The sequence below is a fragment of the Tamandua tetradactyla genome, chromosome 16 (assembly GCF_023851605.1).
Source record: "Tamandua tetradactyla isolate mTamTet1 chromosome 16, mTamTet1.pri, whole genome shotgun sequence".
In the NCBI taxonomy this organism is placed as follows: domain Eukaryota; kingdom Metazoa; phylum Chordata; class Mammalia; order Pilosa; family Myrmecophagidae; genus Tamandua; species Tamandua tetradactyla.
This window is the reverse complement of record NC_135342.1, coordinates 69470218-69489770: the sequence shown is the minus strand read 5'-3', so window position 1 is coordinate 69489770 and position 19553 is coordinate 69470218. Positions and strand designations below refer to the sequence as shown.

At 39.0% G+C, this 19553-nt stretch overlaps 1 protein-coding gene and 1 pseudogene across 5 annotated transcripts in view; both read left to right on the top strand.

Moving 5' to 3' along the window:
• Window positions 1–19553, top strand: part of WDR59 (WD repeat domain 59) — a 139017-nt gene that overhangs the window by 9812 nt on the left and 109652 nt on the right. For 4 of the 5 annotated variants that reach the window (XM_077133031.1, XM_077133030.1, XM_077133029.1 and 1 more), the window contains exon 2: window positions 12871–12920. The exons of the other annotated variant lie outside the window; for it this stretch is intronic. In XM_077133031.1, the coding sequence (XP_076989146.1) occupies window positions 12871–12920 (50 nt within the window). The remainder of the gene's footprint in view (window positions 1–12870; window positions 12921–19553) is intronic. 5 annotated transcript variants of the gene reach the window in all.
• Window positions 12931–18156, top strand: LOC143659750 (eukaryotic translation initiation factor 2A-like; annotated as a pseudogene).

The window sequence follows — 19553 nt, the reverse complement described above, 5'->3', positions numbered from 1 at the left end:
AAAACAAACTGTTTCTGGTGGTCCTTACTAATAGCTATTAAGGAAAAAGCATTTGGCAGATCAATAGCTGCATACCAGGTACCAGGGGATGTACTGATTTGCTCAAGCAATGATACCACATCTGGAATAGCAGCTGTAATTGGAGTTACCACCTGGTCGAGCTTACGATAATCTACCATCATCCTCCAAGACCCATCTGTTTTCTGCACAGGCCAAATAGGAGAGCTGAATGGGGATGTGGTGGGAATCACCACTCCTGCATCCTTCAAGTCCTTAAGAGTGGCCATAATCTCTGCAATCCCTCCAGGAATCCGGTATTGCTTCTGATTTACCATTTACTATTCTAGTGGCTTCCACTTGGCCTTTCCTACCATAATAGCCCTCACTGCGCAAGAGAACCAATGTGGGGATTCTGCCAGTTGCTCAGTATGTCTATACCAATTATACATTCTGGAACTGGGGAAATAACTACAGAATGGGTCCGGGGGCCCACTGGACCCACTGTGAGACGGTCCTGAACTAAAACTCCATTGATCACCTGGCCTCCATAAGCCCCCACTCTGACTGGTGGACCAGAGTGACATTTTGGGTCCCCTGGAATTAATGTCACTTCTGAACCAGTATCTAATAATCCCCGAAATATCTGATCATTTCCTTTTTCCCAGTGCACAGTTACCCTGGTAAAAGGCTGTCAGTTTCCTTGGGGAAGGCTTGGAGGAAGATCAACAGTATAAATTTGTGGCAATGTAACAGGGTTCACCCCCAAAGGCACTTGGCCTCCCTTTCATTCAAGGGGCTCTGGGTCTATAAACTATCTCAAGTCTGGAAATTGATTAAGGGGCCGTGACTCTGTTTTTATAATTCAGGTTAGACTTCTGTTCGCTTGACCTAGAACTCTTTTGTTTATGCAGCTCGAACACGAATTTAGTAGACTTGCCTTCTATTGTATTTCTAGGTACCCCATGATTTACTAGCCAATGCCACAAATCTCTACGGGTCATGTAATTTTGACTCCTGCTTTGAGTTTGCTGTCTATTATAATAGCCATGTCTACCCTGTCTTTGGCGATTAAGTGCTGCCACCTGGCTTCTGCCAACTCGGGATCCTGTCATCCCCATTGCATTTAAGGATTCCAGCTCAGTGACAGCAGTTCCTACAGTACTATCTGACCTACAGAGAAGTGCAGCCACAGAGCTCTTCAGGGATGATGGTGCTAGTCTCACAAATTTATTTCTCACTGTTCTGGTAAAAGGTACATCCTCTGGACATTCCTGGGGTGTAAGAGCAGGCTTTGCATGATAAATCCACTCTAACATTCCAATCTCTCTAAGCCTCTGGATCCCCTCATCTACATTATACCAGGGTAGTCTGGCATTTCAACCTCAGGTAATGCCGGCCACCTTTTGATCCATGTTTCAATTCAACCATCCGAACAAACTGTTAATACATTTTCTAATCCCTCGAGCTATAACATTGAATGCAGAATCTCTGCTTAGTGGGCCCATATCAATAAATTCAGCCTGTTCCAGCCTTATATTCCACCATTATCCCACACCCTTAAAATCCATTGCTTCACATATTCCCCTGATTTCTGTCTATATAAATTGGAAAACTCACACAGTTCTTTTGGAGTATAACGTACCTCCTCATGTGTGATACTTTGTTCCTCATCTTTAGGGGCCTGTTGGGACTTTAGTCTAGTTATAGGTCTGGAAGAAATGAGGGGTGGTGGGGGTCATGAAAAGAATTAGAAATATCTTCCAAGTCATTTGCTTCAGGGAATTCATTTGCAGTTTCATCTGGTGAAACAGGATTAATCACTCTAGGGCTAATCCCTTCAGGAGGAGGTTGGGTGGCCAGCTCCTCAAGGCAGGCTGGAGGTAGGGCAGCTATGTCCTCAGGGCAGACAATTACAGGGTTATCTAAAGAAGACTCAACATGACCTAGGGTTTCAACCTCACCCCCGACATCTTTATCAATCCATATGTCGCCATCCCATTTTTCAGGGTTCCACTCCTTTCCAATCAGTGCCCTCACTTTAACGGTAGACACCATGCAACATTGAGATTTCAGTTTACGTTGTAAAGTTGCTAGTCTAACAATAAGATTCTGAGTCTGATTTTCAGAGATCTCAAATCTATGGCTACAGGAAATAAGATTTTCCTGCAGGATGCTCATAGAAACTTCTACATCTGTCAGACAGCGCTTAAGCTTCTCGTCTGAAGCCTTAAGCCCATCCCTTTCACTCCCTGATGTAGCCAGTGTATCTAACAGCAACCAGCCAACATCTCTGTACCTCTTATTTCCACAAAACTCTGTAAAGGTGTCAAAAACATTAACCCTCAAAGCCTGGCTTCGTACAAGTGAAGCATTAGGAGAATTGAATGGTGATATTTTGACTATCTCTTTTGTCAACTTACTCCATGGATTGGGAGTGTCAACTGATTATGGGAATCACAGTCCTTAGTGCCCTTGAGTCCAGTCAGAGTAGAAAACCATTCATAAAAACCCATTTTTAAGATTCTGTTTCTTAAGAACCACTCCTGGTACCAAGATATACATCTTAGGGTTCTCTAGAGAAACAGAATCAACAGGGAACACCCGCAAATATAAAATTTATAAAAGTGTCTCACGTGACCGTGGAAACGCAGAGTCCAAAATCTGCAGGGCAGGCTGTGAAGCTGATGATTTTGATGGAGGGTCTGGACGAACTCCACAGGAGAGGCTCGCCAGCCAAAGCAGGAAGAGAGCCTGTCTCCTCCAAATCCTCCTTAAAAGGCTTCCTGTGATTAGACTGAGCATCACTCATTGCAGAAGACGCTCCCCTTGGCTGATCACAAATGGAATCGTCTGTGAATGCAGCCGACGTGATCATGATCCAATTCTATGAAATGTCCTCATTACAACAGACAGGCCAGCACTTGCCCAACCAGGCAAACAAGTACCACCACTTGGCCAAGTTGACACGTGAACCTGACCGTGAATGACAATGGAGTAGCTATATATATATTTTTTTCTTTTTTTTTTTTTGCATGGCCAGGCACCGTGAATTGAACCTGGGTCCCCTGTATGGCAGGCAAGAAATCTGCCTGCTGAGCCACCATGGTCTGCCCGGAGTAACTATATAAATTTATTTGGAATTCTTCTGCTCAGGAAGATTTGTCTCTTCTCTACCACTCATTTATTTATTCAATCATTTGTTTATACAAATATGGACTCATAGATATTAATTTTCTACTTTGGGTTATAATCTAATACTACCTTATTTATTCCATTGCTCAAATTGTTCCAGCTTTGGCCATGTGTTTCAGTTGGCTTATTTGTTCCTGTGACATACTCTCATCATTGTGGGTATTTTTTTTTTAATAGCACTTTCTTGCTTTCTTCCACTTCGAGGTACTCCACTCTCATCTTTTTTATTTCCTGCCCCAGCCCTAGAGTCCTTTCTCCAAGGAGCCCTGGTTCCTTCTGTTGGAGAATGGGATTAGAAACCAAGATCTGGGCTCTAGATGTGCTCATTGATACTGTAAGTCTGGAGTGAAACTGGAGTGTCATTCCTTTCAGATTCTCTCAGCTGACAGATCAAAGGTATAAATGTATCAATACTCACTTATGTATATCTCTAAATATTTATTTATGTAACCATCTGTAACAGTAATAAACTGAACACAAGTTCATGTAGATGTTTCTAAGTCTAATCCATTATCCATGGATCAATTTAGCCTCTTCCCCTTGCTTATCTTTAACTTTCCACTTTGTCAGAAACCTATCTTCTACCATCCTCCATCCATTTACTTAATTGTTCAATTTCAGTATACATGATTACACGTTTCAGAATTATTAGCTTGTACATTTGTACACTTGAAAGAAGCTTCTTCTTTTCTCTTTAGTCTTACAAATTCCACTCAGGTTTTCACCATTTTCAAGCAACGATTTTCTCTTCTCCACATTGTGGTCTAGTCTAGACTCATATATATGAGTCATTCATTTTGGGGGGATGGTGGTGGTAGTGGTAGTGCATGGGCCAGGAATCAAATCCAGGTCTTCTGCATGGTGGGTGAGCATTCTACCACTGAGCCACCTGTGTGCCCTAACCACCCATATGCCCTTAGTCATTCTTTTAATCATATTTTAAAACATTTTATCTTACAAGTTGCTTTATTATGGAGTATATCATCCATATGAATAATATAAATACCATGTAAAGAATAATAATAAAATGTACCCTCCATGCTGCTTAAAGAATAGACCGTTCCCATTTGAAAGCCCTAAATGCTTTTCCCTCAGAACATATCTCTGTTCCCAGTAGAGGCAGCAGCTGACCTGAATTTGGGATTAATCATTTCCTACTTTTTTTTATAGTTTTACCATACACACATTTACATACACATACAATATTTTGTTTCATTTTATCTATTTCTGACCATTATATAACTGGAATCGTATAGTATGAAGTCTTCTATGATTTGTTTTTTCTTTTTTGCCCAATATTGTTTTTGAAGTTCATATTCATGTTGATTACTATTGTTGTAGTTCTCTAATTTCTTTGTGAAGTAGTACTCCCTTGTATGAATGTGCCACAGTTTATTTATCTGTTGCTACTATATATTTGGGTTATTTCCAGTGTTTTTTTTTGCATTATAGATGTTATTACTGTACCGTGAGCATGGTGGAATTGCTGGATTATGGATGTGCATATTATTTAACCTTATCAGAAAATGTCAATTTTTTTCCAGAGTTTTTGGGAATTTATACTCCCAGCAGTAGTGTTGAAAGAGCTCCTAATGGTTCATATCCTCACAAACACTAGGTGTTATCAGACATTTAAATTTTTCATCGTTTTTGCAAATATTTTTTGAAAGCCTACTGCGTGTCAGACTCTGAATACAGGTGAACAAAACAGACAAAAAGCCATACCAAGATCAAACTCTTATCCTTCAAGTCTACTGATTTTCACCTATCTGGTACATATGAGATAGTCTATCATATTTGGGGTTTTGATATGATTATATGGCTTTTCTCTTGTAATCTGCTAATGTGGTGATTTATATTATATTTACATGTTTCTACAGCACTCCAGTTTTGGTCCCTGTTTTTCTAGTTTCACTTAAAACAGAGCTATGTAGGGCTGCTTCTGTTGAAAGCGATTAATTAGGATGTGAATGCTGAAAATTATTTGTTTCCTAGATAACATTAATATGAGGATGTAGAGATGAATAGGGAAGAGCATTGCATAGAAAGAGGTTAAGGGTTTGGAGCTAGACTGCCCAGGTTAGAATCCAGGTTATGCTACTTGGCTGCCATGTAGTCTTTGCAAGTTACTTAACTTTTTTAAGCTTCAGTTCTTTTCATCCATAGAATGAGAGTAATGGTATCTACCTATGTCATGGATCCCCAAGACCATCCAGGTTCTATGATTTGCTAGGAGGAGTCACAGGATCAGAATATAGTCATATTTTATTGTTATTTATTACAGCAAAAGGATATGAAGCAAAATCAGCAAAGGGGAGAGATGCATGGGTTAAGTCTGGAGGAAACCAGGCACATGTTTCCATAAGTCTTCTCCCTGTGGAGTCACCCAGGACATATTTAATTCTTCCAGCCACAAATTGTGACAACACATATAAAACATTGCCTACTAGGGAAGCTCATTAGAGATTCAGTGCCAAGGGTTTTTATTTGAGGCTGGTCATGTCGTCACCGTCATCCAGCATGTACTAAACTTCCAAACTCCCAAAAGGAAAGCAGGTGTTCAGCATAAACTACATTGTTTGTATAATCAGTTTAGACATAGTGAGCTACTCTTATCAGTTAGGGAATGGTGGGAACCCTCCCAAAATGCAGCAGCCAAGGGCCAACTTTGCAAGCGGGCATCTCTAAGGATAGCAGCCTCACGCCTGCTGTGATAATGCTCTGCATGCTACTTCATAGAGTGGCTGAAGATTAAATGAAATAATCAATGTAGAGCACTTTGCACTGTGGTTAGCATATGTTACGTGCTCAATAAATGTTGCTTATTGTTATGGTACTAGAAAACTTGCTTAAGGAAGCAACCAACTTGACCTAACAACAATATTTAATAGACCCATGAAACTGAAAGGGCCTTGAGCAGATCATTCATCTACCCTCTTACTTTACGAATGAGGAACCTGAGACTCAAAAAGATAAATTGATTTACCTAATGATGCCCACTTCATGCCATTTTAGTTTGTGGGGAAGTGAGGATGTTCCCATTTTAAGAGGGAGGACTTCCTGAAAAACACACATTGTGCTGAGTGTGTGAAGAGACTCAGATAATCTAGACAAGGATGGTTCAAAAACAGCCTGTGCCATGGTGTCTATTCCTAACTTAATAAGATTGGATCTTTTGGCGGTGCAACGGTGGCTCAGTGGCAGAATCCTTCCCTGCCATGCTGGAGACCTGGGTTCGAGTCCCAGTGCCTGCCCATGCAAAATAAATAAAAAGTAAATAAATAAATAAATCTTTTTTTAAAAAAAAAAAAGATTGGATCTTTTCACTGATCCTTTTTATACAGTGAATTTCAGTTTGTGATTTTATTCAATGAAATCTGATAATATGTGTATTAGTTAGGGTTCTCTAGATAAACAGAATCAACAGGGAATACTTGCAAATATAAAATTTATAAAAGTGTCTCACGTGACTGCAGGAATGCAGAGTCCAAATCCATGGGGCAGACTGTGAAGCCGCCGACTCCGATGGAGGGTCTGGATGAACTCTGCAGGAGAGGCTCACCAGCTGAAGCAGGAATAGGGCCTGTCTCCTCTGAGTCCTCCTTAAAAGGCTTCCCTTGATTAGATTTAGCATCCCTAATTGTAGAAGACACTCCCCTTTGGCTGATTACAAATGGAATCAGCTGTGGATGCAGCTGGCGTGCTCATGACCTAATCCTATGAAATGTCCTCATTGCAACAGACAGGCCAGTACCTGCCCAATCAGATAAAGGGCTACCACAACTTGGCCGAGTAGACACACGTCCCTAACCATGACAATATGTATATTCTAATCTTTGCTCAGGCCTGTGACAAACTGGTATAAGGGAAACTGACCTAGTTCTGATTTGCATTGATTGGATATTTCCACTTTTCAATGTTTGGAAGAATGAACAGGTAAAGTACTTCGTTTTTTAGAACAGCTCTTTCTAATTTATCTGGAATTTAAAGCGTTTATTTCTCAAATAAACAAACCCTAGATTTTGTTTCACAGACAGCAAAGGTCTCTTGAGAGACTTTCCGTTGCATTGAATCAAGGTGGAAAGATAATTCCATGAAGCTGTATTATTAATTTTCTAAGAAAGATCACCTTTCTAAAAAGACCTTTGTTTGTACCAAAATATAACTGTAAATCCAGAATGAATTTGTAATGTAATCTGTTGCAGTGTTTGACAATTATAAAGTGTCATACCTGTTGTTTTTTTTAAAAGATGAGAATATTATAGTATAAGCTTTTTTTTTTTTTTTGGGGAGCTCTAAGAGAAATGAGATAGACTTGCCTTGTAGGGGCTCACCAGCTAGTGGGAGAAGATAAATATGTACAGAAACAAGCAAGTTATGGCAAGTCCTGTGACAGAGGGGCAGAGTCAGTGCTTTTGTAGAAGGTGGACCTCCCTTGGAAGACTCTAGGAAAACTTCTTAAGTCTTGGGACTTAAAAGATGAGTAGAATTGAATAGCAAGTTAGGAGAGAGGGGTATCCTAGGCAGACAGAAGAACTTACATATCTTTCTGGTACTGAGAGACTTGCTGACCTTTTCAGAGAAGATAAGTGCTGTGGATTGATGTGGTTTGGGCAGGTAGAGGGTGAAGGGTAAAGACAGATATTCTGTAAGCATCTAATCTGGAAAGGTTTTAAAGACTGAAGAATTTCCACTTTATTCTTTTTGTAAGTGAAGAACCAACAAAGGTTTAGAGCAGTGAATTGACATAATCAGAACTCTGATTTCAGAAGGTTTAATATTTGGTTGGATGGAAAAGGGAGAAAGGGGGTAGAGAAACCATTTAGAAATTGTTGCTGTAGACCAGGCCATTGGCATTGAGAGCCTAGGCCAGGATGGGAGGAACGAGGAGACAGGAGACTTGACCTGGAATGCTTTTGGAAAAAAAGTATGATTTTTTAATAAAATAATGCAAAAATAGAAATAGTGCAAAAATGTAAACTCATTTAGAAGAATTAAATAAAACCTCATAATAGCAATTACCACTTAAATATTTTGATATACTTTTTTCAGTGTTTTTTTAGGCTTGTATTTATATGTAGCAAGTTCAAATTTTATTTCATAGTAGGGTATAAGATGCCTCTTTTTTTAAAACTATTTTTATTATATAATATAACATATATACAAAGCAAAGAAAGAAAAAGCAATAGTTTTCAAAGTGCTCTTCAACAAGTAGTTACAGGACAGATCCCAGAGTTTGTCATGGGCTATGATACCATCCTTTCAGATTTTTCCCTCTAGCTGTTCCAGAATATAGGAGGCTAGAAGGAATAATTTTTTTTTTATCATCACAGTCAAATTTTTTTGTGTATATGAAAAGTAACATATATACAAAAAAGTAATAAATTGCAAAGCACAGCACAACAAACAAATTAGAGTATGGTATGGGTTACAGTTCCACAATTTTAGGTTTTTACTTCTAGCTGCTCTAAGATACTGGAGATTAAAAGAAATATCCATTTAGTAATTCAGCAATCAGGTTTGTGTTAAAACCCTACCTTCTCTTTATAACTCCACCATCTCTTTGATCTTTCTGTCCCACTCTTCAGGGGTATTTGGGTTATGGCCATTCTAACTTTTTCATGTCGGAAGGGGCTGTCAGTATTATGGGGTAAGGAGATGAAACTAGCTGATGTTCCTGAGGGGCTGGGCCCTCAAGGTTTCAGGACTTATCTGGTCCAGGGACCCATATAAGATGCTTCTTTACTTTACTTCTCTAAGTTCTCTTCAATTGACTGCAAGCTTGCTCCTGTGGGCTGGTCAGAAATTGTATGTCAATCATTATGGGGGTTAACTGTTCCCTCTTACAGTGGGATGATACAAGATCCTCACAGTTATATGGTTATTTTCTCTTTTTCCCTTAAACTTTTAATTTTGAAATAATTTCAGTCTTACAAGATAGTTGCAAAAATAATACAAAACCTATATATAGATATCCACCCAGATACCTTGATTTACAAGCTTTTGACATTTTGTCACATTTGCTGTATTATTCTATCTGTCCATCTTTTAGCCATTCATCCATCTATTTATCTATCTTCTAAACATTTGAGAGTAGGTTGTATATATCATGCTCCATGAACACTGAATAGTTCCATGTATATTTCCTAAGAACAAGAATATTAACTTATATGTATATATAAAATCACTTAAGTACAGTTATCAAATTCAAGAAATTTAACATGAATTTAAAGCTTATAGTCTTTATTCCAGTTTTTTTCATATGTCCCAATAATGTCTTTTTGGGATTCAGTCCAGGGATCATGTATTGCATTTAATTATCAATGTCTTTTAGTCTTTCTTCTTTTCAAGTTGTGGAAACATATGTACAACATAAAATTTCCCATCTGAACCATTCCTAATCATACCATTCAGTGGGATTAATCTCAGTCACAGTGTTGCTCTACCTTCACCACCATCTGTTACCAGAACTTTCCCAACACCCCAAACAGAAACCCTTTCACATTATGCATTACTTCCCCCTTCCTCCCGCCCCTAGTAACCGATCCTCTACTTTCCATCTAGCTATTTCACGTAAGTGGAATCATGCAATACCTTTCCCTTTGTGTCTGACTTATTTCACACAATATGATGTCTTCAGGGTTAATCTATGTAGTGGCATGTATCAGAACTTCATTCCTTTTTAAAGCTGTGTAATACTTTTATTTTGTTTACCCGTTCATCTGCTGGTGGACATTTGGGTAGTTTCCATCTTTTAGCTGGTCATGTGGTTATTAATTTAATGTCCAGACTTAACATCTCTCAGCCATTTCCTCATCTGGTTGCTGACAGTTGTGGGACAGAGTTGTAGATTCCTGTCCTCCACAAAGGGCCAGATTTATTCTAGTCAGGCTGTTTTTTGTTGTTGTGGGTTTTTTTTTAAATTTACAATTACAGCTTTATTATAGTAAAAGGATACAAATCAGAAGAAGCCAAAAGAAAAGGCACATATGGCAAGGTCCTGGAGTGTCTCAAACATAGCTTGTGTGTCTTCTCCACATGGGGTCAGAACACGTCACTCGGTTTGCACAGCAGTATATCTTGTCAGTGCTGGAAGCTCCCTTGAGTTTCAAATGTCCCAAATTTACATGGAGTTTCTTTATGTAGGCCTGATCTGTGGAATCAATGCGCATGTGGTTGAACTCAATCTCTAGCACCCTCTTATGCTATCCCCCAATAGCATATAAACTATCAGATGTGGTCCTGGTCCACTATTAATAACAGGAGAAATTTCTAATAGGGGAAATTCCACAGACTTGGAGGATATCTTCCAAGAACTGGGGGCAAATACCAGCCCAAATTCTTTGTTATGCCACAATTCCCTTTAAAAAAAGAACCCTTTCCTGCTCTTTTAGTGGAATTTAGGAAGAAATTTGTGTTCAATCTGTCGTTTTTAAGCAGAAGTATCTCATTCTATTTTAGCCCCTTGGTCACGCTGTTTTTACTTCCTCTGCTCAAAGTATGTCCCTTTGGGACAGCCTAGCAAAACCTTCCTTAAAGTATCCCTACAAACACAATGTTGGCCTTTATTTTCTGGATAGGGATGGGAAAGATCAATGGATTATTTTTTTTTTTTTCCTTTTCTTAACTAACTTCCTATGATACCGTGAGCTATGATACTCTTGCAGTTTGGATTCTTCATTTTTCCGTGTCATTTTTTAATGCTTCCAGAATATTCCATGGTACAGATATACATAGGTTACTTGCAGATAAACATGAAATAAACAGCATAAAACTTTTACTGTATTTTAGGTAGATTCTGAAGGTAGAATTACTGAGACAAAGGGCGTGACTTTTTTTGATTATTGCGAAGATCACCCTTTGTTAGTTTTCTATCATTGCATACCACAAACCTAAGTTTAACTTAAGCTAACTTAAACAGTTTAACCTAAGCTAACTTAAACAATACCCATATATTAGCTCACAGTTGTGTAGGTCAGAAGTCTGGGCACTGCGTGGCTGTGTTCTCTGTTCAGTGTCTCACAGGTTGAAATCAAGACTTTAGTTGGCTTGTTCTCACCTGGAGGCTTGGCTGAGGAAGAATCTGCTTCTAACCTCATTCAGGTGTTGGCATGGTCCCTATGGTTGTAGGACTGGGGGCCCTGTTTCCTTACTGGTTGTCATTAGCTGGTTGTCATTTAGGAAGTCACTCTCAGCTCCTAGAGGCGACTCTTACCATGTAGTAAGGATCTCACAGCCAGCAACAGAGAACCTGCCTGGTGTTGAATCCTCATGCTTTGAATCTCTTGACTTCTTCTGTCTCTGTCCTTTAGACTTAGATTTAAAGGGCTTATGTGATTAGGTTTCTCTGTCTTAAAGTCAGCTGATTTGGGGCCTTAGTTACACTTATAAAATCCCTTCACAGCAGAACCTAAATTAGTATTTGATTTAGTGTTGGGAGAGATTATGTGTCAACCAAGGGCCCAAAAACTTGGGGTCCACCTTAGGATTTTGCCTACCAGACACCCTCTAGAACGATTGCACCATCCTTGGTTAGAAGTACTGTATTGCCCTCTTTCATACCATTAATCTATATGTTGCACAGAAATTCTGGAAATGACATCTCATTTTGCTGTCTGCCTTTACAGCTGGGTTTTTCTCTCCTCAAGACTCTAGCAGAATAAAGGATGCATATTAATCACTTTTCAGCCTCCAGTAATAGCACTCTGCTTCTCATCCCCAAAATTACCCATGACATGTTTCTCGAGGATGTACAAGTGTGAGAAACCCATTAATAAAACCTGTAGGGATGAAGGAGAGAATTTTTGTTTATCATTTGTGACTGTGGCAGAATGTACAAAATGAATTATCTCTTAAGTTCTCTTGGAAAGAATTTAGAGCATTTAATAACCAACATTGGCATAAACTGCTTCATGGTAATGCCTTGGGGATGCAGCAGAATTTGAACTTATCCAAAGAAGAGTTTGAACTGTAACTGCCATGATAGAAAGCAACATCATTCTTTAGCCTGAATGCAAATTCCTTTGACTGTGCTGTCTTTTGGGAATTGGACATTGGATCCTGAAAAGATGAAATTCCCTAGAGATTGGGAGACCTGGGAAGTGGGAACCAGCAAAATGTGCTAGAAATTTCAGATTGACTGTGACTTGGGCACCTCAATAACAAGAATATGAGTTTAGATGCATTGGGGATGGGATTTTTTGGCTTGGAGAAGGAGTTTGTACCCTTTGGAAAGACATGAATGTGCAGTTGGTGTGGTATGTGTTGAGGGTTAGGAGCAGGGTAAGGAAGAAGGGGGTTCCAGGGTAAAATTTGCTTGGAAGAAACTGCATAGTAGCTGCTCTCTGCTGTGAGCTAGTCAGACTATGCAAGAGCTCCAGAATCTCTGCCTTCTCAATTTCCTATGTTCCACCTTTGTTTTGTGTAGTCCTGGTGTGTGTTTGGTGTAACCTAATAGCTGGCCTATTGTGAATACTTGATTTTGTGTAGTCCTGGTGTGTGTTTGGTGTAACCTAATAGCTGGCCTTTTGTGAATAGCGATTATGAGATTTAGATGAGAACTTAAGTATTCGCTTAAGAAGCCAACTTAATTATAGTTGCTAGTCAAAGGCGACTTCCTCTCCTCTCTAACCTAGGCTTGGTTTGCTTGCAAAACTGAATCTCTGTTTTCTCTAACAGGCAACTGCCATGTCTGTGGACTGTCTTGGGCAGCATGCAGTGCTTTCTGGGTAAGTGAGCTTTCAGAGTTCATTTGCTACAATTTCTGGGAACGAGTGGCAAATCAAGAGATTTCTGGGAAAATGGAACATAGTCTTTGAATGATTATAGTCACAGGCTTAGTTTGGTATCTTGTGATCTCGAGGATACTTGGAGTTATTTATTTGCAGTTTATTTTTGTCTCTGCCATAACAGGTAAACAATAAAAATCCTTTGAAATTTCAGTGGCTAGTAGTGTGATCTTGAAATTGCAATTTCCATTTGTTGCTCAGACTTTTCAGAAAGATGCAGCCTGGTAAGTTAAGAGACAGTTATTAGGATTGAGGGGAGCTGGGGTCTAGTTAGCAATGCCATTAATTATGAGCCTCAGGACATTTATCCAGTTGACCTCCTTAAACTTCGATTTCCTCACGAAGAAATTCTGTTTCATCATGAAGAAATTGAACTACATAGTTTCTGTGGTGCCTCCAGCTCAAATCTTTTAAGATGCTGGTGATCAAGACCATGTTTGCAATCTGCTAATGACCCTAACATTGTAGCAGTATGGTGAAATTTAATGGCCAGGTCCCCCCTCCTTCCCTTGCATATTGCTGTAGAGTAGAGTCCATTAATAGACTGCTGTCAAAGTCAGGCCTCCAACTGCTTTCCTGAGAACCTTCCAGTTATTGCCTCTAGCAAGTTCAGCTGTATTTTTATTACCTTACCTTAATTTCTGTTACTATCATCATTCACAAATCAATGAAAGAATTTTCTTTTCCATTGACTTAATTTTATTTTTGAAATCATGTTTTATTTTACCTTTAAAAAAAAAACACAGGCACAGGGTAGGCAACAGTGGCTCAGGCAGAGTTCTTGCCAGCCGTGCCAGAGACTTGGGTTCGATTCCTGATGCCTGTCCATGTTAAAAACAAACAAACAAAATAACACACAAAAAAACACACACACAAACAAAAAACCACACAGGCACAGTGGTAAACATTTAAATAGTTCAAAAGGGTATACAACGAAAAGTTTCTCTTCTACCCTTGGTCCCTTCCCCAGAGACAATTACTGTTGCCACTTCTTATGTTACACTGTGACCATAAAGAAAAATTGGTATGTCTCTTTTCTGTCTCCAGCTCCCTACTCATTTTTAAAAATTAATTTATTTTTTATTTATGATACATAGCCACATACAAACATAAACATTCTTATCATATGATCATTCCGTTTTTGTTATATAATCAATAACTCACACTATCATCACATAGTTTGTATATTCATCATCATGGTCATTTCTTAGAACATCTGCATTATTTCAGAAAAAGCAATAAAAAGAAAACAGAAAAAAATTCATACATACCATACCCCATACCCCTCCCCTTCCCCCATCACTAGCATTTCAATCTACTAAATTTATTTTACTATTTGTTTCTCCTATTATTTATTTATTTTTAATCCATATGTTTTACTTGTCCTTCGATAAGGTAGACAAAAGGAGCATCAGACACAAGGCTCTCACAACCACACAGTCACACTGTGACAGCCATATCATCATACAATTATCTTCAAGAAACATGGTTGTGCTGGTTTGAAAGGATGTGTGGACCCTAGAAAAGCATGTTTTAATCAAAATCCCATTTCATAAAGGTAGAATAATTCCTATTCAGTACTGTATGTTTGAAACTGTAATCAGATCCTCTCCTTGGATGATGTTGATTTACTTGAGGGTTGTTAAGCTGGATTAGGTGATGACATGTCTCCACCCATTTGGGTGGGTCTTGATAAGTTTCCTGAGTCCTATAAAAGAGGAAACATTTTTGAAAATGAGGAGATTCAGAGAGAGCAGAGAATGCTGCAGCACCACGAGGCAGAGAGTCCACGAGCCAGCGACTTTTGGAGATGAAGAAGGAAAATGCCTCCCGGGGAGCTTCATGAAACCTGAAGCCAGGAGAGAAAACTAACAGATGACACTGTGTTCGCCATGTGCTGTTCCACTGAGAGAGAAGCCCTGACTGTGTTCACCATGTGCCTTCTCACTTGAGAGAAAAACCCTGAACGTCATCAGCCTTTTTGAACCAAGGTATCTTTCCCTGGATGGATGCCTTAGATTGGACATTTCTATAGACTTGTTTTAATTGGGACATTTACTCGGCCTTAGAACTGTAGACTAGCAATTCATTAAATTCCCCCTTTTAAAAGCCATTCCGTTTCTGGTATATTGCATTGTGACAGCTAGCAAACTAGAACAATGGCCACCCGGAGCACAGCTCCACATTTTCAGGCAGTTCCCTCCAGCCTCTCCATTACACCTTAACTAAAGAGGTGAACTCTATTTAATGCATAAGAATAACCTCCAGAATAACCTCTCGACTCTGTTTGAAATCTCTCAGCCATTGACACTCTATTTTGTCTCATTTCACTCTTCTCCCTTTTGGTCAAGAAGATTTTCTCAATCCCTTGATGCTGAGTTCCAGCTCATTTTAGGATTTCTGTCCCATGTTGCCAGGAAGGTCCACACCCCTGGGAGTCATGTCCCACATAGAGAGGGGAAGGGCAGTGAGTTTGCCACATCTGAGCAACAGAAGAGGTTCTCTTGGGGGTGACTTTTAAGCCTAGTTTTAAGTAGGTTTAGTCTATCCTTCGCAGGATTAAGTTTCATATGAACAAACCCCAAGATTGGAGGCTCGGCCTGTTTATTGCTTTGGCTGTCCCTGCTGCCTATGAGAATATCAAGAATTCTCCACTTGGAAAAGTTGAATTTTCCCCCTTTCTCACCATGCCCTCCTAGGGGACTTTGCAAATACTTCCCTATTCACTGTTCAGATTGCTCTGGGGTTTATCAGGGCATCACTCTGGACAAATCTACAAAATCTCATGCCCTACTCAAGGTTCCAAGTACTATGGTGTTCGATTAAGCTGTCCGCATAAGTTATATCAGGAAATACACTAGTCAAAATATAAATATTGGTTTTTCCAGGATAAGATGGCGCTGTCTGCACTGCTTCTGGCTGGGTCTTGCTTCCCTCTGGATTAAATTCATTCTCAGACTAACTTTCTACATGGAAACTCCAGGGTTGGAGACTCAAAGGAAAGCAGACTCAAAGGAAAGAATACCTCTTTGCCAGTAATCCCAGCAAAAGTCTCAAGGCTATCTTTTGGCTTGGTTTGACTCTTGCTCATCTTTGAGAGAATTCTTCAGATTGGCCAGGACTAAATCATATTCTCATCCCAAACTAGTGTCCCCAAAAGGAGATTTGGATGCTGGGCATCTAAAACCCACAGTGTCTAATTAGCTTAGTCTGTTAAGGTCATTGAGATAATTTATTCAAATTTGAGTCGTTTTCCTAAATTGATATATACTTAATTGGATGTAAAGTCTGAGGATCAGAAGAACTCTATGTTGTGAATGGCCCCCCACATTTTACACAAAGCACAGTATTTCCAAGAGAGTCTGGGAAAAATTGCAAAGTCTATATCTTCAGTAATGATGGGACCTTGTTTGCCTGGGGCACAGAGAAAAAGTAAGTATTATCAGTGTTACTAACAAGGGACCACTGCACTCCTTCGACCTCCCAAAGACAGTTTACCTTGAGTTCTTGCCAAAAAATACTGTCCTGGCAGTGTGGCAGCCTTATGCTACCTCTAAAGATGGCACAGCTGGAATACCCAACCTACAACTTTATGATGTGAAAACTGGGACATGTTTTAAATCTTTCATCCAGAAAAAAATGCAAAATTGGTATCCATCCTGGTCAGAAGATGAAACCATTTGTGCCCGAAGTGTTAACAATGAAGTTCATTTCTTTGAAAACAACAATTTTAGTACAATTGCAAATAAATTGCATTTGCAAATAATTAATGATTTTGTGTTGTCATCTGGACCCCAGCCATACAAGGTGGCTGTTAATGTTCCAGGAAGTATGGGTGTACCTTCGTTTGTTAGATTATATCAGTACCCCAACTTTGGTGGACCTCATGCAGCTTTAGCCAACAAAAGTTTCTTTAAGGCTCATAAGGTTACAATGCTTTGGAATAAAAAAACTACTGCAGTGTTGGTAATAGCTATACAGATGTTGACAAGACAGGCACTTCTTACTATGGGGAACAAACGCTGCATTACATTGCAACAAATGAAGAAAGTGCTGTAGTGCAAAAATGGGACCATGCCAAAAAATGGTCCCATTTATGATGTAGTTTGAAACTCTAGTTTACAGAGTTTTGTGCTGTTTATGGTTTTATGCCTGCCAAAGCGACAGTTTTCAACTTGAAATGTGATCCTTTGTTGGATTTTGGAACCGGTCCTCGTAATGCAACCTTCTATAACCCTCACGGACATATATTAGTACTAGCTGGATTTGGAAATCTGAGGGAACAAATGTACTAGCTGGATTTGGAAATCTGAGGGAACAAATGTAAGTGTGGGATGTTAAAAACTACAAACTTATTTCCAGACCAGTGGCCTCTGATTCTACATATTTTGCTTGGTGCCCAGATGCTGAGCATATTTTGATTGCTACCTGTGCTCCTAGGTTACGTGTTAATAATGGGTACAAGATCTAGCATTATACTGACTCTATCTTGCACAAATATGATGTGCCACCAAATGCAGAAATTTGGCAGGTTTCCTGGCAGTCATTTTTGGGTGGAATATTTCCAGCAAAAACAATAACTTACCAAGCAGTTCCAAGTGAAGTACCCAGTGAGGAACCTAAAGTTACAACAGCTTATAGACCTCCAGCTTTAAGAAATAAACGGATCACCAATTCCAAACTGCATGAGGATGAACCACCCAGAATATGGAGCCACAACTAGGAAATGATAAGCCATTATCAAAAACAGTCCTTAAAAATCAAAGGAAGCATGAAGCCAAGAAAGCTGCAAAGCAGGAGGCAAAAAGTGACTAGAGTCCAGATTTGCTATCTACTCCTGCCCCACAGGGCATACCCTGAAATACTGTTTCTCAGTCACCTTCTGGAGACCCTAATATAGACAAAAAAAAAAATCAAGAACCTAAAGAAGAAACTGAAAGCAATCGAGCAATTGAAAGAACAAGTAGCACCTGGAAAACAGAAAAAAATCAACTGGAGAAAATTAAAAAAGAGAAAGCTCTTCTGCAAGAGTTAAAAAAAGAGTTGGAATTGGATATTTAGAGATTCACAGAAAGCAAGGTTACCAAAAATCAGTGCAGACACATCTTATGTTAAACACATTAGTACTTGGAATATCCGTGTACTTACATTAATGTTCACCTATAATTTTAACCATTTGTCCAAGATTCTGCATATGTATGAAAGTATTTAATAATGTGTTAAATTGAATTCTGTTAATACATCATTTAGAAAACATACTCATGAATTTTAAAGCTAAGTTTGACATACTGAAAGATAAATGCTATTCCTTTTAAGTAGGAAACAGTATTTACCATATAAAAAAATAAAGATTTTAAATTAAAAAATATATATATATTAATTTTGTACCAAACAAACATTTTTTGCTTGTCTTACACATACGTTAAAGTTTTAAAATATTAATTACCATCTATTTTCAACACCTTGCATTATTGACATTCCTTTGTTCTTCCTCATGCAGAAACATTTTTAAATTTGCACATTTAGTCACTACGTTATACATTCCAGACATTCCTAGATTATACCATCTCAGTCTTTATTGTCTATCTTTCCTTCTAATTTCATTTGTGCCCTCCTCTCTCTATCATTCCCATATTTAGCTTCATTTAGTGTTCTAACATTATTGTATTACAGTTAGGTAGTATTGTGCTATCCATTTCTGAAGTTTTACAATCAGTCCTGTTGCACAAACTGTATGCCTTCAGCTCCAATTACCCAATATCTACCCTATTTCTATCTCCTAATGGTTTCTGTTACCAATGAAATCTCCAAGTTCTTTCGCTAATGTCAGTTCATATCACTGAGACAATACCATATTTGTCCTTTTGTTTCGGCTAATCTCACTGAGCATAATGTCCTTAAGATCCATCCATGTTGTTACATGCTTCATGACTTTATTCTGTCTTACAGCTGCATAATATTCCATCGTATGTATATACCACAGCTTGCTTAGCCACTCATCTGTTGATGGACATTTTGGCTGTTTCCATCTCTTGGCAGTTGTAAATAATTCTGCTATAAACATTGGTGTGCAAATGTCTGTTTGTGTTCTTGCCCTCATGTCCTCTGAGTAGATACCTAGCAATGATATTGCCGGGTCATACGGCAATTCTATACTTAGCTTCCTGAGGAACTGCTCGCTACACTGCCTTCCACAGCAGTTGTACCATTTGACATTCCCACCAACAGTGGATAAGTGTGCCTCTTTCTGCACATCCTCTCCAGCACTTGTCATTTTCTGTTTTATTGATAATGGCCATTCTGGGAGGTGTGAGATGATATCTCATTGTGATTTTGATGTGCATTTCCCTAATAGCCAGGGAGGTTGAGCATCTTTTCATATGCCTTTTGGCCATTTGTATTCCTCTTCTGAGAAATGTCTGATCGTGTCTTTTGCCCATTTTGTAATTGGGTTGTCTATCATTTTCTTGTTGAGTTGAATAATCTCTTTATTTATTCTAGATACTAGACCTTTACCTGATATGTCATTTCTTGAATGTTTGGTAGAATTCACATGGGAAGCCATCTCGTCCA